Source organism: Vanellus vanellus (assembly GCF_965231255.1).
Source record: "Vanellus vanellus genome assembly, chromosome: 2".
NCBI classification, from domain to species: Eukaryota; Metazoa; Chordata; class Aves; order Charadriiformes; family Charadriidae; genus Vanellus; species Vanellus vanellus.
This window is the reverse complement of record NC_138906.1, coordinates 80,297,688-80,323,345: the sequence shown is the minus strand read 5'-3', so window position 1 is coordinate 80,323,345 and position 25,658 is coordinate 80,297,688. Positions and strand designations below refer to the sequence as shown.

The following is a 25,658-nucleotide window of genomic DNA, read 5'->3' as shown; positions in this document are numbered from 1 at the left end:
CAGGCTAGACCCACTCACAGCAAGGTATGAGTGCAACCTCCAAAATTCCTGTCCTCAAAATCCTGACATAGCTGCCACTCAGCCCTGAAGGTGCCTCAGTTCTTAGCCAAAAAATGCCACAGGGAGCTCAGGACTGTGAATGTCATCCCTGGGAACTACACATTTCATTGTGAAGGTTTAAAAGGCTGATATTGCAAAGCTCAACAACATTCCTCAATTTTCACTTTCTGTTTGTCGGGACCTTAAAGCCAAGCATACATCGTTGGTACCAGAGTAATTCCAGTGACGTTGCTGGAACTTGGCTGATTTACAGAAGCTGAGGCTGTGTTGCAGTATGTCAAATAGGCAACCACGTTGGAGTGACCGCAGCTGTGACTAGAGAGTTTCTTGGGGGAGCATCAGTGGGTTGTTATACAGGGAGACCAAAAAATATGCAAGTACAGGGCTTCAGACTCTGCAGCACAGAGAGATGACTTCTTACACCTACCTAATGATCTTAATACCCAACTAAGGTTCTCAGATAAACAGTGGTTGAAACATTTGTCCCACTATTCAGGCTTCATTATAGTTGTTTGTGGTAGTTTTTTGTTTTTTAACAAACAAGGGAACTGAGTTAATATAAAAGAGTAAGTTTCTTTCACACCTTGAACTTGCATTTTAATAACTCCACCTGCAGCTGCTTCCCAAAAATTGAAAATAAACTTGCTCTTTAGGAGTTTGAATATTGCAGGGTTTTAAGATTATGGTTTTGTTCAGCTCCTGAATTCTGACTGTAGAAGGAAGAATTGGTCCCACTGGGAAGCGATGCGCAAGTTTTGTAGCATTCTTGAATATGTATGTGTTAATACCTGCCAGTAATTTTCTGTATGAACTTCTCTGTCTGCACAATGGTGATATGTAATATTAGTCTTTCCTCTGGAAGGTTCTTACGAGTTAACATCATTTACACTGAAGGAAAACCCTCCATTTTGACTAGTTCTCTGTATTTTAATTAAAAGAAGAAACAGTCTAAAAAACACAACAGAGTTGTTAGAGCAAATGGAGATAGTTGTTGAATGCTGTAAGAGCTATAATTCTTCAAGGCTTTTTCCATACATTAGTTCTGATGGTCCATTGCATTGTATTACAAGCCTCATGTTCTGAAACAGAACGTGCAGCAGCAAGATCCAACTTTCCAATTTAAATCACTTGTATTTGTTCATCTCTTATCTAATACGTATGTCCTCTTTCATGGACCTGCATAACTATGGTTATATTCAGGTGGCCCAAATTCCACACACATCCCCAGGTCTAATGTTCTTTGTTGCCTTGAAGGGTTTTTCTTTTTTTTTCTTTTTTTTTTCTTTTTTTTTTTCTTTTTTTTCTTTTTTTTTTTTTTGCACCTAGCTAATAGGTAATATTAGACACAGGAACACAAGCAGAATTTAGGCTCTCTTCATGAGAACTTTTCTGTACCTTTAGTTTTGCAATATGCTATTCTACAAGACTTGACAAATGCACATAGAGTTTGAATAGATCTGCAGTGGTTCTGTTGTGGTTTAGGACAGATTCTGATCCGTTATGGTTAAAAAAAGAAATGAATGCATGCTCTGTTTTATACTTGCACCTACCCATTTCAAATAAAGCAAAACCTCAGCAAGATCACACAGTTTGGTTTGGTGCATTACAGAGGCTCCAAGTCTTGCAAGTACGCAATAGCAAGAAGGCAGCTCTTCGATCTCCCTGGAAATCCTCCCTGTTGTAATTTTCTTACTTGGACTGAACAACTCTGTAGTACTAAGTTAATTTCCCTGACTTTTCACCCCCAAATAGAAAATACCTTTATCTGGTTTTGTTCGCTTTTGTTCTGGTGATATTATACAGTACCAAAGAATAAGGGGAATAAGATTCAGTCTTCTTGCAGATCATGAAGCTTTTAAGACAGCGGTGCCCATAGCTGCACTGTAAATTTTCATGCTAGAGATTTGCATAAGTGTACGTAGAAGATCTTTACATGTGTGTGTGCGTGTATCTGTGTGTGCCCGCATGTGCAGGAAGGATGGGGGTAGCTTTACGTTGCTTTCCTACAGCTGCCCCCCAAAGTGTTTTGAATTTATTTTAAAGGGATTTCAGAGATCATAAAACTTTGACAAATCTTTCATTAACCACGGCAAAAGTAAGAAGGAACTGATTGTGTGTTATTATACTTGAAAGGGCAGAGAGGAAGTAAATTGCTTCTATTAAGGGAGTGAGCACAGTATTTCTGAAACTGTTTGTGTCCAAAAGCATCTAGTTCACATCTGCTAAGCAGTCTGAAAATGCTCAGTGTGAGCCACAGGGAAAAACTAGCCTGGCATCGCTTTATTCATATGCTAAAAAGCAATTTGGAACTAAAAAAAAAATATGCCTTTTCTCTTTAAGGGAGTAAAGATACTTTTCAGTCTCAAATTCTTAACAGGTGTTTAAGATGGTAAATATTCTTATTAATGAGCATATTTCCTATAAATATGAGCATATTTCCTATAAATGTGATTTATTTTCTGTTTTTTCCTTAGGCCAACATCAAGCCCAGATGCTGTGCTGTAAGAACTGCAGGCACACAAAAGTTAAATAACAAAAAATAAACAGTCAAAGTGTTTTTGTTTTAAAACTGAAAGTGTATGTTTGGAGTGGAGGTTTTCCTCTTCCTGAGTTCAGTGGAAAAATTACTCTCTGTTTAGTGAGAAAGAGAATCAGGATACATATTATTTTGATGATGAATATTCTAGCTGTACTTTGCTGTAAACATAGATTGGAAAGAGGATGGGGATGTCCCTCTCTCCCCATAGTATGTCACCCAATAGGAATACAAAGGTAGCACCTTTCTCTGGTTTATTTAGATGTTCAAAGCTATTAAATTGAGAAATTAGGCCAGCTGGAAGTTCCTTACGCAGCCTTGTGAGGGTGGGTGGAGAGAGGAAAGAAACAACTCATCTGTGCTAATCAGCATGGGAAATCTATTGCAGAGGAGCTATCTAACTGCAGAAAAATCTTTTCAACAAATAAGGCAGCCAGAACTTAACATTCCTCCTGCTTACTTAAAAGCCTTCTTTATCAGAGCCTGTATTTGGGAAATGTAGGCAACTGCAGCATGATAGTATCTAGATCAGTTTCTTGTTGGCCAGGGTATGTTAGGAAGGTTGAACATGATATCTAAGGTGATAGGAAACATCCATCCTTTTGGAGATATAGCAGAGCGGTGAGAGATGTTGCTAGGATTTGGAGGAACAGGCTAGCAGGAAGCGTAACTTTTCTTCCTCTGTCTAATGCAGCGCTGTGCTGCTCCCAACACATTTTATCATTTCTTCCCCTTTGCTTTTACTGCATCGTCCTCTGGGGAAATCCAGCTTTAAAGACAGAAGGATGCTGGGGAGCAGCCAGCTGGCATTTGACTTTGAAGCAATGCTTATCCATAGCGGGAACAGAGAAGGAGAAAGAAAAGCTGTAGCAGAGGAGACCAAATTGTACCCTCTTCACTCTACAACATTATTTGTGCAGTTCTGTGAAGCACTACTCCTTGAGCAGTTAGCACTCATCAGTGGCACCCATGAGCAATTAACACATCTGTTTGGAAAGAAGCTCTCCAAAGAAAAAATGACCCTTATTTCATCCCTGCCAGCTGACAGGTGACTTGTTTTTGTGCATGGCCATCCCTCTTCTATAACTAGTAATTCTTAGGAGAAAGCAACTGTCTGAAGTGATTCTTGGTTGGGCTTAATCCTCTTTGTTGTTGGGATTCCCATGTCAAGCAGATAGACTTTAGGTGACTGCAAATTCTAAAGAATATAGGTGAAAACAAGAACATGCTTGTTTAAATCTGGGACAGAAGAGCTTTGAGAAAACCTGGACAAAACATGTCTTTTGACGTTATTTCAATCTGGAAGAGAGTTTAATGTGCTAAAAAGTCATCCGATCTCTTTGAATGGCATGCAGTGACTCCCAGAAAAGGGTTCTCTCCTGCTGCTGTCACACATGAAAAAAGAATCTGCCTGCTGTAATGAATTGGTAAGTTATACAAGAATTTATCTACTTATCTCATAACTCCAACTTCAGATCAGAAAAAAAATCTGTATTTTCTCTTGCAGTTGGATGAAAACTTGCTGCTACAGAAAGTTTTTGGAATGTAGCAGTGTTTACAAAGAAAACAAATAGCTGTACATTTTCAGTGAGACTTATCCAGACCTGTAGCGTATGAGTCCTACAGTGTAGGGTAAAGTTGTCATTGTAAAAAGTGTCTTTTTTTCTGATACGAGAGCTCCTGACCTACCAAAGGTGCAGAACTCAATAGTATGCAAATTACTGCTACCAGGGACTGGGCCAACAGCTACAGTTTTGCAGAAAAATATTTTCAATTGTTGCCTCTGTGGGACTTGGAAGGAGACACTTGGGAAAATATTTTGAGACTTATTCTGCTTCTATTGGCATGCAGGAATGTATTATTCATGGCTGAAAAATACAAAAGTCAAGACCATGTTTCTGTTTTCCTGGCTGTCTCAAATGAAAGCGCACAGAAAGTGAGTAATTAAACATTTTTGCAAACTACTGAATTTTGCAGCTGCAAAAAGAGCTTCCTGACTAATTTTTAATGAATGGCCATTGCTTATGATTGTTGTAGATAATTTCTAAACATTATGCAGAGGATTCACCACACAAACAAAAAAAGAAGCATAAGCTTCTTAGGCAAAACTTTCATATTGTTTTGAACAGTGTAATACCATGTAATAGCATTAGCAAAATAAGCTCAGAGAACTAAGCATCAGTCATGCAATAGCATAAATCCAAATTCCATTAACCTTACCGACTCATACTTCAAAAGAGATGCAGACCAGTTGGAGAAAGTCCAGAGGACAGCAATGAGAATGACCAGAGGTCCTGAAAACATGACCCACGAGGAAAGACTGAATGAATTAACTAAAGAAAAGCTAATGAGGGATATAAATCCAGTAGGTAAACATAATACATATTAGGCAGTTCCACAGGGATAAAAACAGTTGCTTTTCAGGTCCAAGGTAAGAAAAAAAGGGGGCATAAATTATAGCAGCAAAGATTTAGGAAAACCATTGTGAGAATAACTTTCATGCATAACAATAGAGAATCAATCACTGCCAGCCGTCTAAACACAGGTTGGAGAGTTGTCTGACAGGGATGATACAGATGCATAGAGAGAGTTGAAGGCGCCCGAGGGCCTTCTCCTACCTCATGGCTCCTCAAGGGAGTAAACTCTGGGTTTACATGTCTAACCTAGAATAAACCCGCGAAGGCTATCCACACCTCCTGCATTAAGGTATCAAAACATACACAGAACTTTGAGGAAGTGACTGCTATGCTCGTTGTTAATGCCGGTGGGGGAAAAAAAAAAAAAAAAGCAAGGAATATGAAGATCAGAAAAAATAACCTGTTGATACTTCTCTTTCCCTCTCTCTATCAAGAATCTTGCTGTTGTTAACATTGTCCTGGGTCTTGGAAGGAAGGTAGAGTCTCCTCTTTTGCTGTGTGGCTTTTTTGTCAACCACAAGAGTTTGCAGTGTTTGTCTTCAGCTTCACACTTCCTGCACCACTCTTGCATTCCTACAGTCTTTCCCAGGTGGGAACAATGTGCAGAAAGATCATCCACGGGCCGTACAAAAGTGGCAAGAGCTGCAATGAGCACCACTTCCACTGATCATCACATAGAACTTTGCATGTTTCCTTCTATGTAGTAGTCACCTACAAACATGCTAACTGACTGAAGTAATTAAAAGTTATATATTTGTTGTGTCAAGGTGAAGATCAGAATCATCCTATTTTTCTTGTGCACTGCACACTGCCAGAGTAAGAGATTATTCACACTGGAATAATTTGGAAGTTATTTAGTTGAAGAATATCACAAAGCATTTCTTTACCCAGATCTATAGCACTGCTTATGCTTGGTTATTGGCATCTGCATCACTTAATTCTGGTCATCCCTGTGAAAAAAAGAAATTTTTTTTTCTTTCAATAAATTATGAATCTAGATATCATTTTACCAATTCAGTGGTTTGTAGTTTATCTCAGCTCCAGTCTATTTCTCTCTGCCACGTACAGTCTCCATTACCCTGAAGAGTAGGATTATCTAGAGCATTTACAAAATCAGCGATGGGACATGAGGAAATGAAATGAAGCTGTGTCAGGGGAAGTTCAGGTTGGACATTAGGAAAAGGCTTTTCACTGAGAGGGTGGTCGATCACTGGAACAGGCTTCCCAGGGAAGTGGTGATGGCATCAAGCCTGTGAGAGTTCAAGGAGCATCTGGACAATGCTCTTAGTCATACGGTTTAGTCTTAGGTAGTGCTGCAAGGAACAGGGAGTTGGACTTGATGATCCTTATGGGTCCCTTCCAACTTGAGATATTCTATGACTCTGTCATCTAATGCTGCTCAGTGCAATAGCTATCCATCAATGGTGATCAGTATTTAATGTTCAGAGAAAGGTCTAAAGAAATCTTGAATCTTCTGGTCATGGATTTATTTCCCCTCAAGCAGTTAAAAATCTAATGACTGTTTTGGTTTTGATCCCAACCACTTGCCCCAGGCCATGTACAGCTGGGGCAATTTGCATGACTGCACCTTCACAGCAACGACTGAATACCACCAGGCAATGTTTTCTGCACAGAACTGCATTTGAACTTGATAGCTGAGCCTTCATAAGACTATTGTTAATTATCACTAAAGGATCAGCTTCTGCTGGAAGATTTTGTCACATACAGCCTAGCTCCCGGTGTTATACAAAATACTTTTATCAGAGATTCTGTGCTAGCAGTTTTAAAGAGAATCTTGCAGTGGGTTATAGTCACACTGTCTCCTTTTTGAAGTAACAACCTATAGTAAACAAAAAGAATACCTGAAGTCTACACCATATTCCCATGCACTGCCTCCAGCAAAAAGGTAGCAGAGATATTTTTTCCACATCCTAAGAGGTCGTGGTAGGTGCATGGAGAGAGGCAAATCATAGGATCCAGATGGAGAAGTAGATTGACTGTGAGGTGATTTGGTGACTGCCAAATTCTTCTAGAGCTCTTTATCGCTATTGCTGGGGTAATGGGTCCTCTGCTCCAGGGGCAACACACTGCAGATCTGGGGCAGAGAGGTGACAGCCGTCTTATTGAGAAAGCCTGCTGTGCTGGACTGTGCCCTTGCACTGGGAGGGAAGGTCCATTTTGTTCTCCTTATTTTGGCAACTTCTTTCCAGTACAAGACAGTCTGACAATAATGGCCATGCTTGACTATTTGAAAATCTTTTTGTTGAGGGGCTAATGCATTTGACTTTTTTATTATTCTCTCCCCCACCTTTACTCTGCATCCATGCCTGGGGTAGGCATATGCATTTGTCTGTAGTGGTACGTAGCAGAGAAACACCTTAATCCTGAAAAAACACTGAAGATTTTGTTCAGGGATGAATTCTGAAACTGAACAGCTTGTTATCTAACCCTCTTTCCTGAGCCATAATCAGGTATTCTATCTGTCTTTGGAATTCGTGTACTATAAAAGAGAAAAAGAGCGCCTTCAGCGCCTTCGGCATGTGAGTGTACATCCAGCAAAAAAAACCTGGGATCTTTATATTGCCGCATGCACATCTTGTTGCTTTAGCTGGTGTTACAGAAGCTGTCCCCTGGTCGATGGGTCTCCTACCACTATCTAGTGAAGCACAACCACAGCAGATTAGTTTCCCTCCTTTCAGAGTTGCCGTCTGGGTTAGCTGATACGGCCCACTTCAGAAATTTCTGCTGAATGCCCCTGGGTATGTATTTTGCACACTGAAACATGCAAGTTAAAAAAATGCCAACATGCAGGTACATTATACTACTTTTCACCCTTTTTCCTTCTCAGCTCAAAGTAATACGGTGAATAATTCGATGGTTGTTTTGGTTGAACCAGGACTTCAGGGCAGAAAAAAGAATTGGGATTTGCCCAAAACAGTGAAAGTGAAGAAGAAGAAACCTTTTTTTGTTTGTTTGTTTGTTTTTTTTAATTTCATTTCATATTTTAGAATAAAATCTGCTAAATTTTAATGTGAAAATTTTGAACCGGGAAATGAAAATATATTTAAATGCATTTTTTTGCTATAAAATATTTTTGACTGGAGCATTAATGGTACTTCATTAGTTTTGTGGATAATTTTAGCTAATTTGCGATAGCATTTTTCAGTGAATAAAATATTTTATGAAATAGTATTCATCCTTACTGAATATTTTCATATACTTTTCTATATTATCTGAATTTGCAGTAGAAAAGCTTAGAAAAAATTGTATTAAATTAGTCCAATAACAGGTTAAGAAAACTCTTTCCTTGAGAGAAGCTAAACTTAACACAAAGCTTCTATTTTATGTGCACAATTCCAGCTTTATGCCAAGAGATTAAATATCATAGAGTGCATTGCTCTGAAATTCTTATTCAAAGGGAATAATTTGCACATTAGTTGAATTTTGTGTGTTCATCCCAAACCGTCAATCACACAGTATTTATGTAAAGTTAGGCTTTTTCAGTCTTGAACAGTTTCTTGGGACAGATAATTTCGGGCCAATTTATTCTGCGTTGCTTTGAAGAGTACAATGCTGCATCTGGCAAAAGTTTTTCATGTTCACTGTAAATTAATGCTTTTATAAAAAGGGAAATAATGACAGTCTTTTTCACCAACAATGAATTATTGGTTTCTCAGCTGTTTGGAAAATTGAATAGGAACATACACTTCAGAGTTTTCTTTCTCTCTCTTTTTTGTTTTGTATGTTCTAGCTTAAATGAAAGATGGCAGTTGAAGGCAGAATTTGGATAATTGATTTGTAACGAGGATAGACTTCTAAAGACAGGATTTTAATTGATTATTAAGAATTTTGCCATCAATTTCAAGAGAGCTTCCATAGCTGAGGAATGACTGAATATTCGTACATTTACAATGTATTTGCCATATAACCAGGTGAGCTTTAGCATTCAACAGAAGACACTGCATTTCTAAAAATGATATCATTAAGGAGTTTCAGAGCATTACTATTGGTAATCAACTACAAATAAACTTTTATACTCTTTATTTTCTTTACATTTCTTAGAATAAGCTTTCTAAGAGCTTGAGAAGAACTTAGGGAACTGAATTAGTATTTCAGAAAATGAGCTGATTCAAATGAAGGCTTAAAAATAAAACTTCTAACAGGTTCCAGAAAGCACCTCTGCCTGAGCAGAACTAGGTAGTGTCAGACAAAATTATGATCCCCACTGTGTATGAAATAACTTAAGAGGAGAATGTACATCTCTTGCATGAATGCAACAATGGGAGAGTGAGAAATGCTGATGTCTCTATCCAGCCGTAAGGTAATACGTCTGATCACTTTTATTTCATTTCAAAATAGCAAATGAATGAAATCCAGACATGAAAAAGGCTAAGTGTATTTACTGTCTGAATTCAAAGAAGCAGTCTGCACAATAACCCCCACTGAAGATAAGAAACTTATACAAATGTAGAAAAGGGGATACCCGGTTAGGCTGAAAAGCAGGAAAAGAAATCAATAAAAAGTCCTGAGTTAGACTAGAATATTTATGAGAGTTTGGTAGCTTTCTAAAAGCACATGTAGCTTTTTTTTAAGAAACTTCTTGCTCCAAAGTGTAGCTTATTAATTGTACCTGCCATTATCCTCTGCAGTGCTGACTTGGAAACCCTGTTTGGACAGAAAATGCCATGTGATGGAGCTAATAAAAGACAATATAGAGTTAAGCCTCCTATGAAGTTTGACCTTTTCTTTAAATGGCTTGTCTTTTTGAATTTTGATTCAAGTTGGTCTCTAGTCCTAGTAAGTGGTCTGAATTAATAGGAATAGTGAGAACTGCACCATATGGAATATTTTGTGAGACTGGGTGCAGTATAAATTTATAGTTTAGGTGGAGATTGTAGAGGCCAGGAAAGTATTACTGTCCTGTGTAAAAACCAATCTGCTCTGAGGTGCCAATTGTTCTCTGAGGAAGAGATAGATTGTATTTTGCACAGTGCCTAGGACAATGGGGTCCCATGCTCATTTGGTTCCTTCACATTAATATATCAAACACTCGATATCAAATTCAGTGACTAAAAGTGACAGACCACTAATTCTGCAGATACTTGCTCTGCAGACAGCAATAGACTATTTGGAAATCACATACCTTTAAACAAAATTGCCCTTCATGCTACTGACTTTCTAAAAGCATTAGAAAAGTTTCAACTTGCTACTTTCATTACTTTTGTGCTGCTAGGTATGGAAAATTGTCTCTGGGGAGGTAGGGCAAATGTAAAGAAAATAGTATCTTTTTTCAAATGGGAGAAAACTATTTCTGCTATTCAGCTGAACTAAAACATCACTGGCTTTTAAACCGCTTGCTTGCTTAGTACAAAATACTTAGATATTCTGATATAACAAGCAGTGGGAGCACATCCTCATATCTGACAGTTAAAACAGACCTATAAGACTTCATCCTTGTTTCTCTTTTCTGTCCTTTAAATTAATTGGAATGTAATTACATGTCTTCCATGACCCTAGCACAGAAAACTACTCTCTTCTGGCTCAGAGTGATTTGAATCACTTAAATGCAGTAAATGACTTGCTTGAATTTTAATGACCTTGCTAACTGTCGTTTGTGCGGACTTTGTACTAGGTGAGGTGGAAAAGAAACTGACGGCTCTCAAAAGGAGCTTGCTATACTTCATTGCAGAAAATCCTTTCCATACTACTAGTTACCCATAGAGAGAGATGCTTATAAGAGCTACTTTTAAATAAAAGTCTTCCAGAACTTAGCAGTGCTTGCTCTTCCCAAATAGATGAGAGCCACACACATAACCACACGTGGAAAACTTGAGGGGGAAGGTTGCGCCTTCCCATCAGTATCTTCTCAGCTGAAGCTAGGGCTGCTTCCCTTCCCTGTCTGATTTCCCCTGCTTCTCAGAGTCTCTGTGGGTTTGACAGGGGATTTTAGCTGCTCTACCAGCTGCAAGAATGTCTCTTTGTCAACTGAAGTAAGCAGAGGTACTCCATTTTGCTGAAGAGCTGTTTGAAGGAAACTATGACCTTGTTGTAGGTGAGTGTTGCAACTTTCTCTTTCTCAGTACTTTTGGCCATGATGTGGAATGATGCTTATAACTGAATTAATCTGTCACTAAGCATGCGATAATGCATATAGATTTAGTAATACAAATAAGCTAGTTCACTCCTGTAACTGTATTTTACTATTCTCCTCTCGTTTTGATAAGCATTTTCTAAAATTACAAAGCAAACCTCCTCATAGGAAGAGGAAAAAGTTGCTTGATTATTTTCAAAGGAGTTCTGGATTTCATTTATTAAAGAAAGAAGGATGAAACAGCATTTTTTAGGAAAACATGTAATATGTGATCTGAGTTTACTTAGACAGTGTATCTGACTGATTTTGAAGCCAACCAGAAAATAAATAAATAAAAAAAACAAACCAGAATTCTTAAAATGAGATGCCAAGGAAGTTTAATTTAATATTAGCAGCAATAATTGTTGGAAATTGTTGCCGTTCTCAAAAAGAAATTTAGATCAGACAGTTCTCCAGGATGTAGTTATCTACCATGTTAATTTTGGGTAAGCTTTTAAAAGCTTCCCAGGGTGTTGAAAAAATCACTTTGTTTTTTTTTTTTTCTACAAGTTTTTTCATTTTTCTCTGATGTTCTTTACCTAACTAATTTCTGAAGTCTTTTCAATTTTTTTCTTTTGCTACTTTTTTAGTTATCTGCAGTAATACACAGTATCTTAAGGTGTAGCACGCTGGCTTATCAGTGTATGTTAATTCAGGCTAACAGTCCCTGCAGGGATTTTAGCTTTTTTTTCTCTTTTCCTTTACTGGAGAGGAAATGCGACATGCATTTAAATTGCCTTTGTTTCCCTTGCATCCCATGTTTACAATTCTCTACCTTGGTCTTGCACATCATTATGTGAGGAAGAAATCTCATCTCTGTTGCACACACAGTGTCACAGTAAAATTCACTCGAGGCTAACTAAATGAGCCTGCCCAAAAGCCATTTGAAATCCTAGTTCACCCAGCTGCAGAGACTCCCATTCTCATTGAAGAGTCTTCAGTACAGCATGCCAGGATCCTTTGGTACTTTCATTTTCCCTGATCTCCCAGAAAGTACTGCCTCCAGCAAGGGGTGTGGTAACCTTCCTACTGTTCTAACCTCTTCTTCCCTGCTTACAACAGCTGTGTATGAAAAGTCTAAGCAAACTGGATCTCATAGACAAGAGAAGATATCCCTGGGTTTTTCTTTTCATTCTACAGATATTTTTTTTTACCTATAACCTATATAACTAGAAGGTTATATGTATAGATACCTGTTTCAAGTATAAGTTCTTGGATGGCATAAATTAATTTGTCTCCCTTCCACCAAAAACTCCAAGATATCTTTCTATAATTTTGGCGTGCAAGTGCAGTGTTTGGACACAGCATCCACTACTCCGGCCATTCCTGTTTAACCCTCAAAGGTTTCAATTAACCCTCTAATGTCTCAATTAAACATTTAGCTTCAACAAAATCTCTTTCTTTTCAGTACAAAGACAGATGAATTATTACCAATATGTTAAAGGATTTCAGGTCTAACTTGAGGCTTGCTCACTTCTCAAAGAAGATAGAATCATAGAATCATGGAATTGTCTAGGTTGGAAGGGACCTTTAAAATCACCAGGTCCAACCATCAAGCTAACACTGCCAAAACCACCACTAAGCCATGACCCTCAGCACCATGTCTACCCATCTTTTAAATACCTCCAGGGATGGTGATTCAACCACTCCCCTGGGCAGCTTGTTCCAATGCTTAACCGTTTCTGTGAAGAAATTTTTCCTAATATCCAATCTACTCCTCCCCTGGTGTAACTTGAGACCATTTCCTCTTGTCCTATCGCTTGTTACTTCAGAGAAGAGACTGGCCCCCATCTCTCAACAACCTCCTTTCAGGTAGCCAGAGAGCCATAGAGAGCCTCCTTTTCTCCAGGCTAAACAACCCCGGTTCCCTCAGCAGCTCCCCACAGGACTTGTTCTCTAGAGCCCTCACCAGCTTTGTTGCCCTTCTCTGGACACGCTCCAGCACCTCAATGTCTTTCTTGTAGTGAGGGGCCCAAAACTGAACACAGTATTCGAGGTGGGGCGATGTACTTTCACCCACAGTTTTCTAGACAAAAGACTGCCTCTGAGCCCACATCAATCTTTAATTCACTTTCAGGACTTAGACTCTTAACAGTGGTATATATATTCTGTTGAAGAAAAAGTGTCTTCTAGCCCAGGTTGATATCTCAGCTGTCCTGTTCTGCACCATATCATGACAAGGTGATTCACATGTTTCTTTTCTACCATGGCTAGCGCTTCTCCCTCCTGTTCTTTTTCTAGCAACCTTAAAACATGGAGTTTTGAACACGGCAAGGGCAAGAGTTACTCCATTTAATTTATTACACTGCTCATATACCCATTCACCCTTTCCTTTTCATGAGAGTCTGCTATGACAGAAAATTATCAGCCTCTGCCACAGGCAGACATAAAATCAGCAGTAGAGAGAAAAAGGATTTCTAATGCATATTTCCTCATCCTGAAAAGAAAAGAAAGGAAACTCCTCCTGAGTTTAAAAAAAATGACCCTTCAGTGAGGACTAGAAGTTCCAAGTAATGACCTAGCACAGACCATCTCTTCTTTTAAAAAGAAAACAATTGGTTCCTGCCCCCGAATTTTCCAAGAAGACTTTTTCTATGAGAGTTTTGTAGATGAAATATTTCGGCTTTCCAGTGGGTCAGCTTCACTATCAATACAGTTTTCTAATTCAGACTTTTTAAAGTACCAGAAATCTTTGAAAGAGTAGCAGCAGTTGCAGCAGTTGTCACAAGATGAAATGGGGTATTCTTGTCACCATATGTTGATGACAGATGTAAAGAGATTTTCAAGAAACCAAATCACTGCAGACACACCATAGCTCTTCAAAAGTCTAGATATTTTGTACTTTCCTTTTCTGTGCCCAGTTCTTTGAGAAAATTGTGACAATTTTGGATTGCACGTCAGAGAAGATGTGCTTACCCCAAGACAGCACTCTCAGGTTTGCCCTTTAATCTACAGTTTTACCCTGACACCGCTGCTGGCTAGCTCACTCATCTGTCATATGACTTGGTGCATCTACTTTATGTCTTATAGCAGATTATGACTCCAGCATTTCTAGTTGTTTTCAAGTAATTTAATTCCTATGAAAGAAAACAATTCACAAGGAGGTTAAGCGGTCCCTGCCGAACTGGCAGACTCTGTCCAGGATTCATCCAATGTCTCTGCTAAAAAACAGTGTGCTTTGAGGAGCTATGAAAATGGAAGGAAACCATGACAGTCCACTATGCAGCTACACAATTGGAGACCACCTCTGTTAACAGAGCTAAAGCTGCTTTGGACTTTCTTGAGGAGTAGCCCCTACCTCCTGTACATGGAATTACACGTGAGAGCACAGGGCACTACAGAATATGACTACACCATATGGAACGGAGATGGAGCTAGGTGCTTATATATAGATAAATGTAGTTATATATTTATATATGCACGTGCAGAACTTTCAGGAAGGGTTAAAATAAGCTGGTTTTCAGTAACTGTATGTATGTAAGTCCCTCCAGACATAAATTACTTATCTTGAACAGTGGCTACTAAGCACACAGCTCTCTCTGTAAAGGTACTAAAGATATTAAGTCATGGTAACAGCAGTAGCTTAGTAATCTGTGACCTTGTCATATGCACAAAATGCATAATCAGAGAATCAAAGTAGAAGTGAAACAACTCAAGGAATTCGGTATGGAAGACTGGCATTCTTATAACCATAGACATTAAACACAAATCAGTTGTATGCATACATAGGTCCCATAACTGTAAACCACTAGGAGCGTAAATTTACTACACTGAATTACTAAATGATGCGTTGTTTGGAATTTATTTCGGAGTGAATGGACTGTACTTCCTTAAGATATTTTTTTTCTGCAAGTTGCTATCAGACTACAGTTTCTGTAGGATTAATATTCCCTCTTATTCTATCAGACATGTTCAGATCTACCTGCATGTCACTGTCCCGCACACCTGCATCACCAAAGGGTTTTAGCCCCCAGAACCCCACAAGCATAAGCCTTTTAGGGCACGTGCCATCCAGCACTACAGGATGGCGCACACACACTGGAGACAGGGCCTTCCCTGACCACAGCTGCTCGTATCTTCCTTAATTCAGACAACAAATAATCCTGATATACAGAGGCTCCTAATCAATGGATTTCAAACCTGTAAATCTTTTTGCACATGTAGCACCACTTTACAGAATGAGTCAAAGTGGCTGTATGACTTTTCCATTGGAATAAAAACAATCACCCTCGGAAGTAAACGGACCGAAAGAGAAAACTCAAGCTAGTTAGTAACCTTCCATCTGACATTAACTGCAGATTATACCCCAACTCTGAGAACTTTTCTGAAAAACTGAATTTAAGTGACCTGACGTCATCCAAACCAGCTGCTTTTTTACCACAATGCAACCTTGGGCTGTGACTAAATGATGATCTGTCAATTTTTCTGCCTTGGTTCTCTGCTTCTCATTCAACTATAATGAGACAGACCATTTTTCAGGCTTTCATGGTTAGACAGCTGGACTGACTAGATCGTTTTTCTGCTAGAATAAAATGCTACTGCACCTCTCACACAGAAAAACATTGAATTAATTATGGTAGAAAACTGAATAAGATAAACTGGAAAAGTGAAGATCATTACAAGCTTCATAATATAAAATGATTTCATGATCTAAAGTGAGAGAAGCAAAGGTATGCTGAAAACTGCTCTGTTTGGGAGTGTATAGGGAGTGAAGAAGAGCATGTAGCTCTTAGAAGTATTTCCTCTGCTGTATTTGTATACAAAGGTCATGAACAAAGGAAAAGGCCAGGTTAACAGCTTATTTTTTGGTGCAGAAAAAACGAAGGAAGTCACAAATTCAGGATTATTGTTTTTTGGGTTGCTGATCTGGACGAATGGCAATGTTTAATTTGTACTTAATCCTGCATGACCCTGTATGTCTTTTGGAGACATATTTGGAGAGGGATATCAACACTAAGGAGATTGTGGAGTCATTTGAACAAAAAAAAGAAACAAGAAAAACTTTGGGCCCCTGCAGTTCAAGAGGGATGTGGAGAAAATGAAGATGGTTCATCGAAGGGCTGTCATGATAGGCAGGAACTTCGGTTACATACCCAAGCCACAATCTGTGACTGCTGCTTCTTATATTTCCTGACACTACCAAGAGGAGCTTGGACCTATAACCTTTGTACCTTCTCTTTTGTTAACTATTAGATTACCTGCTATTAGATCACCCCGTAGCCTCTTCTTCTACAAACTTTACCAGTCCAGCTCCCTCTACCTCTCCTGTAGGTCATGTAACCTAGTCTTGGGTGATTCAGATTAGGAAAAAGTTTTTAACTAGAAAATCAATGCAGAACAGGTTATCCAGGGAGGCTGTGGGCTCTCCATTCTTGGAAGATTTCAAGACTTGACTAGACAATGCCCCAGCTGATCTGATCCAATACTGGTGGCAATCCAAGCAGAAGCTGGATGAGATGACTTCCAAAAGTCCAATCCAACCAACATTTCTGTGACTCTGCATAGAAGCTCGATTACACAATTTATTCTTGATTGACTAAAACCTCCCACTGATTCATTACTTCCTTGAACTTGTTTGTACAAGCACAAAGAATAATAATTTATTTGGTCTACAATCATATTTTTTTCTGTGAAGTAACATTACACATAGATATGTGAAGTTCTGTACTGCAGAACTAATGACCTTCTACCATGTGGTTCTTCTCTGCTATCTGTAACAGACATCAACTTTACTTCATCCAAAGTCAGTGACAGTTCTCTTCTGTATTCCTACATATCCTAGGGTAGCATCTGAAATTTATGGTAGTCAGGTCTGTATTGATATGTCTCTTCATGCTTGTATCAGGCTAGCTGGAAAATAAAAGAATATGTTCAAGGACCAACTTAAAAAAAACTACCAGTCCAAATACGAGCACAAACAAGTGTCTCCATATTGCTCATGTGCTAATTTACTGGAGCTAGAAAGAAGCAAAGAAATGTTTCTTCCAATGACATCTGTGGGTAGCACGAAAAAGTACATTGCATTATTTGAACCATTTTTGGTCAGTATTTTGCGTGTTAGGTGGAATTTGCCTTTGCTCTAATACAGAGTTATGATGCAGGCTAAAATCTCACAGAAGCTTCCAAAGTTTAATTGCCTGGATGCTTTTATATTTCAAAATCAGCAGGCTAAAATATGCCAGTCTTTTTACTGTGTTATCGACCTGAGGTTTTTGAATGTATTGAAAAACTGGATCTGAGCACATGTATCAGAAACTTCTTTAACTTATGTTTGTGCATGTAAATGCAGCAGCACCCTTTGCACAGTACTGGCACACTCACATGACTCTGAGGGACTGATTAAGTGTGAACAATCTGCTTTTTTGGCTCCTCCTTCTATCCAGCTTCTCACAGCCCCTCCGTTTCTACTGACAGCTGTTGAAGTGGTAAATATCACCACCGTGCTTGATGAACATGGACATGGGATTCAAATAGATCTCAGACTGTGCATTTGAGCAGGCGAGCACCTGTGCTAACTCCCTCTACCTTTCTTTTTCTCCCATAGCGGACCTATAGAGCCTGCTCATGACTCTGCCTGTCTTCCTGTATCACTATTGGGATTACATCTGCTTATTATTGATTCCAGTGAACACTTTCTTCTGACTTTCAAAAGCAACTGTCAGAGGATAATTCACCTCTTCAAAATGTTGTGAGGCAGAGATGGCTGTAACCCTGTCTGGAGGGCGGGTCTTGGTGGGTAGCTGGAAACAGAACATAGGACATGGGGGGACTTGTGTAGGAGGAAGTCTTAAAATGGACGTTTTTTAAGACAGGTCAAACCAAATATTTTTTTATCATATGATTCCTCATTATGTTGAAAGGGGAGGCTGATATCAAATCTTTGCCGATGATTTATTTCTCTTAAGAGCTGGAGCTCATATTAGTACATCACTGTTATCAGTTTATGGTTTTCTGCAGCCATAGCTGTTTTTCCATGGCGCTGAAAAGCTTGCCGGCCACCACTTTTGAAAGAAATATTAGCTCAGCTTTGGGTTTTAAAATTTAAGAAACACTTTAGGCAATGTATATTAAGTAATACTCCTGTTTTCTATGACTAAATAAATTGAAATATTAACATATTTTCAGGCAGGAGAGAGCTAGGATCCTTTGAACAATTTTAACATTATATAGTTTGTTTTTTGTTAAGTCGGAGCCAGAGGCACGTATCCATTTTCTACTGTAGAAATATTTAGGCGCACATACATCTCTCACTTAAAAAAGTACTCATATAACTTGTTTTACCTTCTAGTCAGAGCAGGCTAACAGTACATCACTTCTTCAGTGCCTCAACTGAGTTGCTAAGCTACCATAACTCTATTGCTTCCGGTCATGTATCCTCATCCCACAAATATGAATGGCTAACACACCAAAACAACCTTGCCCCAAGAATGGAGAGCGTAAGTAGAAATTTTGAGGTGGGTGATGGCTGTGGGTAGCAGAGAAGTGTCCTTCTCTTTCTATTGTTATAACCAATGTTGCATTTTTATGACCACATTCAGTGAAAAATCAAGCACAGAGCATTGTTTGGACAGCTTCTGGGTGAAGAGAGATAGTAAACGCAAAGATAAACAAGGATGAGGATAGAGATACTGTGCAGAGAAAGGGAGGAGCCAGAAGAGGGATAGACAGACAGACAGCTTGAGCAAACAGGGCTGTATCCTCTGGAGGTAGCTGCTCTCAGTTCTTGCCAGCCTCTCCTGGCTAGCTCTCTCTTGCTCTAGCTCCACCAAAGTAGGCGAAGGGAAGAAATCCCTGCGCTGTGGGCACTTCCAGCATAGTGGGAGGTGATGAAGGAAGGAACGCTGAGTGGCTGCTTCCCTGGGATAACTTGAAGACTACACATTTCTGACTGCAGGTGTAGAAAAATACCTTGTCTGGGGAGACGCTGCTCTCCCATGTCAATCTTTGTATAAATTTTCTCCCTGCTCTCACATTTCAGCTATGTCCTTAAAGGTTAGGTATCCAAGTCCTGTCTGTGGCAGGAGTTAGTGTATACTGGCCCAGAGATCAGTAACAAGATAATAAATCTTTTTGAATCCTGGCTTGCATTATGTTTTGATAGGAAAGTAAATCTAACCCTCTCAGCAGCAAGCTATTCTTTCATTGCAAGGATGCTGCTGGTGAATGATGTTTTCCAAACTGATAAATGTGGGATTTCCTGCACCGCAAGTTATTTTGTTTGTCTTGGGTGTTTATGTTTCAGCTTTATGAAGCAATCTGTCTGGGGAAAGGCCCAGAAATAATGGGCTGAGGCTTTTCTTCTGATATAGGTCTTTATAACCATAGACCTTTACCAAATCCAAATGTGAAACTGAAATCATGCTTCACCCTGGTGCTGGGATGCTGAATACAGATAGTTGTACTTCCACAGGCATGCTGTATTCCTTTATCTCTTCATAGCTGTTCATTTTAAAACCAGCTAATGCATGGAAGTTGAAAAAAGTTTGAGAGGTTGAAGAAAATAGGCTCTTGCATCAGATAAGAGACCCCTCCATAGCCTTCCTGGTAGTTGTCTGGAAATGTTCCTTAAAAAAACTTCCTTGCAAAGACTCTTCTCAGGTGTAGTGACTGACTTTCCTATAGCTTCCATAGCTTTAAAATATACCCATACTCTAGGCTTTGTTCAGTGTATTTGTTTTTCAATCCTCAGTTGCAATGCTTGAAGAGGAAACGGCAAACCCACATTTGTCCCTGTCTCTTCATATTCATTTGCCATTCTTTTCCTCCTTCTTCTCGAGGGCTTTCCCTGGCAGACTGCACACAAGCTGACTTTCAGCTCATGCACAGCAACATTCCTCCAGATGGACTTTTAGGAGATTTATTGACACTTTTGTGTCATTACGATTATATGAGCTCCATTTCTGACAGGTTGTAACTTTGTCTCCTGTTGCTTTCCTTCATCTGTTCTAAATATTGACTTTTCTTTTTCTGCCCAACGTCTTAATTCTTGATGGCAACAGGGCTTCCCCAATCAACTGTATCATCTTTTCCTTCCTGGAAATAAGACAACGAAGACAGCTATTACCTCAGAAAAACTACTTTCTTCAGGACAATTTATTAAGCCATTTGTGACTTTGGCTCCTTGTTCTGTTTTTGTTCCTTAGATGGTCTCCATCATTTAAAAACTGTAAGAAGCTTAGAGAGTATAATGCAACCTTGCAACAACACATCTTACAAATGGACAACTAAGGCACAGAAAAGTTAGCAACATGAGGGAGATCTGGGAGAGAGAACAAAGAGGAAATAAGTATTGTCTTGCTTCCTTGTCCACATATACAAAGCAGACCAACTTTGTGCCACAGAAGGGGCGAGAATAAATCACAGTAAATCACAGCCTGAAAAATAAAAAGCCACCAGTTCAGCTGCAGGATTTCTGTAAGATTTTTAGTACAGTTCTGTAAGATTGCTAATTAAAAATCAGTATCAAAATACTATTCTGAGAAGTTAGAGAAGGGAAACAAATGTCTGGTAGCCCATCTGCTTTCTTGTAGCTACTGCTAGCTCGTGCTGCATCTGAATCTGCTGTGCTGTGTGATGTTTCAGAGAGGCTGAGAATCAGCAGCCCCTCGACTTTCTGCAGCTGCCGAGCCCCATTGGCTGGAAGGCAAAGCAGAGGCGGAGAGTGCCCTGAATATTTTTCTCCTCCACACACCATAAAACAGGCAGTCGGCATGCACTGTCTGACAGCGAGACTGGTGCTTGCAGTTTGAAATTAGTTTCTGCTCCGCAGCAGTCACTTGGGCATTTTATGTTTGCCTCTCTTAATGGAAGGGAACAAAAAAACCTTGCAGTGTACCAGTGAACTAAACAGGAACTGACCATAGGGGAGAATTCGATGCAAATTTACAGACTGTTGGGACTCACCAAGGTAAATGTGATGACTATCAGAAACTGCATCTGTGAGAGAGTAAACCAGCATTTCTGAGTTTGAAACCTTATTTTGTAACAGCAGTCAAAGTGTTCTGAACTGCTGCCTGCCTCGGGGCTGGCTTATTTTTCTTTTCTTCCCAAGCTGAAAAGCCAAAGAAGGTTTTCAAAGGAATGCAAAAGGAAGAGGAGTTTTAAAAGCAGGAAGCTGAAAGGCGCTCTCCATAAGATGAATTTCAGCCAGCACCGTGGGACACTCCAGCCGCTCCATTTCTGGAACCACAGCTACGGACTGCACGGAGGTGCCAGTGAGCCCAATGCAAAGGGCCACTCCTCGGGAGGCTGCTACGAGCAACTCTTTGTATCCCCCGAAGTGTTTGTGACTCTGGGCATCATCAGCTTGCTGGAGAACGTCTTGGTCATTGTGGCGATAGCCAAGAACAAGAACCTCCATTCGCCCATGTATTTCTTCATCTGTAGCTTGGCAGTGGCTGACATGCTAGTGAGTGTATCTAATGGATCAGAAACTATTGTCATCACGCTGCTAAACAATACAGACACAGACGCACAGAGCTTTACCATAAACATTGACAATGTCATTGACTCAGTGATTTGCAGTTCCTTGCTTGCATCAATTTGCAGTCTCCTCTCAATAGCAGTGGACAGGTACTTTACTATCTTTTACGCCCTCCAGTACCATAATATCATGACTGTGAAGCGCGTAGGGGTCATCATCACATGCATCTGGGCTGCTTGCACAGTCTCAGGCATTTTGTTCATCATTTATTCTGACAGCAGTGTTGTCATCATCTGCCTTATTAGCATGTTCTTCACTATGCTCATTCTCATGGCATCCCTCTATGTCCACATGTTCATGATGGCTCGGATGCATATCAAAAAGATTGCTGTTCTTCCAGGAACTGGCCCGATTCGCCAAGGGGCCAACATGAAAGGGGCCATCACTCTCACCATCCTGATTGGAGTATTTGTTGTGTGCTGGGCTCCATTTTTCCTGCACCTGATTTTCTACATCTCCTGCCCCTACAACCCTTACTGTGTGTGCTTCATGTCCCACTTTAACTTCTACCTCATCCTCATCATGTGCAATTCCATCATCGATCCACTCATCTATGCATTCCGGAGTCAGGAGCTCAGGAAAACATTCAAGGAAATTATATGCTGCTGTAGCCTGAGAGGGCTTTGTGATTTGCCTGGCAAATATTAAACCCAGAGGACACGTTACTGTGTACACAACACGCAGTACAGACTTCCAAGCATTCAGATCTTCTTTCTCAGCAGAATTTGGGTTAAATCTTTAAGAGTGATCATCTCTTTCTGTCTCCCCTCCCTCTCATCCTTGTATCCCATTCATGTATAATTCATATTTCTGTATAATGTTTGTGATATCTACAGTTTGTAATTTATTTGGCTGGAAAAAGAAGTAGCACTTCATACCAATTTGTAAGTAAGCAAATAAATGTAATGATGAATGTGAAATACTAACAAACATGAACAGCTGTATGCTCCAACTGCTGACAAAATAAATAACTTGTCTGACTTACAGTACATATTGGCTGATACTGTTTGTTATTCTGTTGAAGTAATTATAGCTATCCATTACGTTATATACAGCTAAAAATAGAGCATATACTTCTCGATTAGTGGATTAGTGGTTCTCTGGAATTAGAAAGCAGATTTTTCATAAAGGTTACTGCAACCAATGGGTTGTGTTCATTCATTTTGAACTCTTTTCCTTCTACTCCACAAGCAGCAATTCTGTTCTTTGTTACAGTTATTGCCTACAACAACAAGATTTTTCAAACACCTGCTACCCAGACAATCGAATGCTTGGGTTTTGCTGGTTTATTTTTTCAAGATGATGATTGCTGTATGTCTGAGAGCACCTTTTTGCAAAGCTGAAACTGCTCCCTGGAGCATCAGTTAGCCCTGGATAGATTTGCGAGGCTGGCATCCAGGTAGACTAGAAACCTCCTTTCAACCATGAAGCAGGTACAGCGTACATTGACAGCGTAAAGATTCACTGAGAGATTTACCTGATGAAGAGGGAACTTCAGTTTGAACATTCAGTCCTTCCTTGTCCTGAGGTGCTGTGGGGAACAAGGACTCTGTGCTTCAGAAGAAAATACATCCTTGTTAGAACAAGCTGCCCTCTGTTCTGAAGCGTGTTGTCAGCAGACGGGATCCACTGCCAGGATCCTTATAACAGAGGAGTCGAGGCATGTGCTAATTTGGCTTGAGCACTTCAGGCCATGCTGTGGAGCATACAAGCTTCGCGGGGGCGATGCTATCCCACAGAAGGGACAATGAGTCTGTAAACCCATGCTCTGAATCTAGCAGCCCTGTTACTGCTGCTTGAAGTCAGTTCACCTTTTCAGGCATCTAACTGATGTGTTCCCAGTTTCATGCTAAAATGTCACAGATTAGAATGTCCACAGATTAGAATAGGGACCTCAGGTTCCTGATTTTACCACCTTTTGAAGTGTTTTAAGTATAAACGTAAGTACATCGGATTCCATTAAGATGTCTCTTAGCACCTTGACAATATCAGCTTCTAAGTAAAGGCACAGAAAGATTAATTTATTTATTCACGGAAAGTATAAAAACATAGTGGTAACTGGTAGAAGACCTGGAAAGTTCTGACTTAAAAAGTCAAAACTGAATGTAAAGGATAATTTAGGGTTTAATCGTGGATGCCTGGTTTTACCAAGAGGAGCAGTGAATTAGTTGGATGAGCAGTCCTATTACTTTTCTTGGAAATGACTTGTTACCTCAAGCTGCTTGTTCCCTTGTTAAAGAAAGGCATACAATGAAAAGCTGCTCATGAGAGCTCAATGTTTGCTACCTGGGATTCTTCTCCAGACAGAAGCTGATCTTTCATTCGTGGGTAAGTTTCTGGGATATCATAAAACTGTGACAAAGTTTGGTCCTCTTTAAAAGAGCATGAAGGACTTAAGGTGGAGCTCAGTATCTTTAACTTCAATTTACTTACAGGGAGAGTAAGAAAGTCATTTCACTGGGTGCATCTAAGTCCCTTGGTAGACCAGCAGCAGAGAAATCAGGTCTCCTACACCCTCCTCTTGCACTTGGGCAACTCCATCCACCACACTGCTTGCAACACGCCCGTTACCTTCTCTCAGCTTTAGTGAATGATATTGCCACATCACAACAGTTGCTGTGTGGAAGATGTTGAAATATATCTACTACATTAATTGTACTTACTTTCTTCTGGAGGAAATTATAAATATTTCAATAATACATCCCTACCAAGTTCCACTGGGTAGAGAATAAAAAATGCCAAAGAAGGAGGATTAAAGCTCAAGGGGAGGAAAAAATGAATGTATTTAAATTAATAGTCTATGCAAAAATCCAATGGACTTTATTAGATGCCTTTCACTCTCCCACAAGACATGATGCAAAAATGCTCTAGCAATAATGCAAGAAATCACTGATGCCAGTTTGAACAAAACAAAAATCTCACTTGATCTTTGTTTTGCCTCACTTTCTTTACCTATTTTAGGACTGCAAATTATGATATTGGGCTCCAGATATTACCTTTGTACTCCATGGATGCAGAAATTGTCCAGTGGGAAGTGGCACAAAAACAAGATACTACCTTAGGTGCTCTGAACGTTACCTTAAAAGTCTCTCTCTCCCTCTCCCCTTAATTTATACCAGGGCCAGACACCTAATTTAAACACACCTGAATTCTGAAGAGACTGTGCTTCTGTAAATTACTCTCTGAACTCCCAGCTGATTCTTAAAACTGACAGTCTCACTTATTTTTGCAACCCAAGGGGAAGAGAAATAACAATTAATTTGTATAATGCTGGTGTGGAGGTTTTCATCAATGGCTTTCTTGTAGTTTCCAAAAACAGTGTGTATCTCTTTTGTGCTTATTTGGACCAAGATTAGTCAAGACAGTTGTGACCCCATTAAACTCTAAATCTCATTTAGAAATTTAACTTTTAAAACTAGCTTTTCCCAGTGTTTTAGTAACTCTGAGCCTGCTTATCAGCTCTTCTGTCTTTATTTTATAAAGCTAAATGTATACACATTATTTTCTTAATGGAGTTTTTTAATTAAAGAGGACTTTTTCATTTCTGGTGTTATCTTTTACAGTGTAATTTATTGAAATTGCTGGCAAACCTCCTACATAGATAATTTTTCTATTCCCAGATACTCTGTTCCTTCTGAGTAGCTGCATCAGTTTCTGTTTGCCTATAGCTCTGGCAGCTTTCCAGCAGAGAGCCATAGAAATTGGTGTTGTGAAACATAAATAAATTCATCTAGGGTGTTGAAGAGTGGAGGCAGCGGAGGATTATTTTCCACATTCGATTTGCTGGAGCTTTGTTCCTCTGTTTAAAAATCTTCTAAGAAAATGGGATTTCTTTCTTTAATAATCTCTGGGACCCTAATCACTTTAGCACTGAGCATTTTAGTCATATTATGCAACCACGGTGCATTCCTCTGTGGCAAGGAAATGGTTTTGTCTCCACTTTACAGATGTAAGGATTTACATTTTCACTTCTGCTGGAGAAAAGGGGCTAATGGATTTGCGCAGCCTCCTAGAAGGCAGTCTTTGCTTGAG

At 39.5% G+C, this 25,658-nt stretch overlaps 1 protein-coding gene across 1 annotated transcript; it reads left to right on the top strand.

Moving 5' to 3' along the window:
- Positions 1-21,278: 21,278 nt before the first annotated feature.
- Positions 21,279-22,274, top strand: MC4R (melanocortin 4 receptor; the record flags this gene model as incomplete). Its single annotated transcript, XM_082499434.1, has 1 exon — positions 21,279-22,274. The coding sequence occupies one exon, from the start codon at positions 21,279-21,281 to the stop codon at positions 22,272-22,274; it is 996 nt and encodes a 331-aa protein (XP_082355560.1).
- Between the last annotated feature and the right edge of the window lie 3,384 nt (positions 22,275-25,658).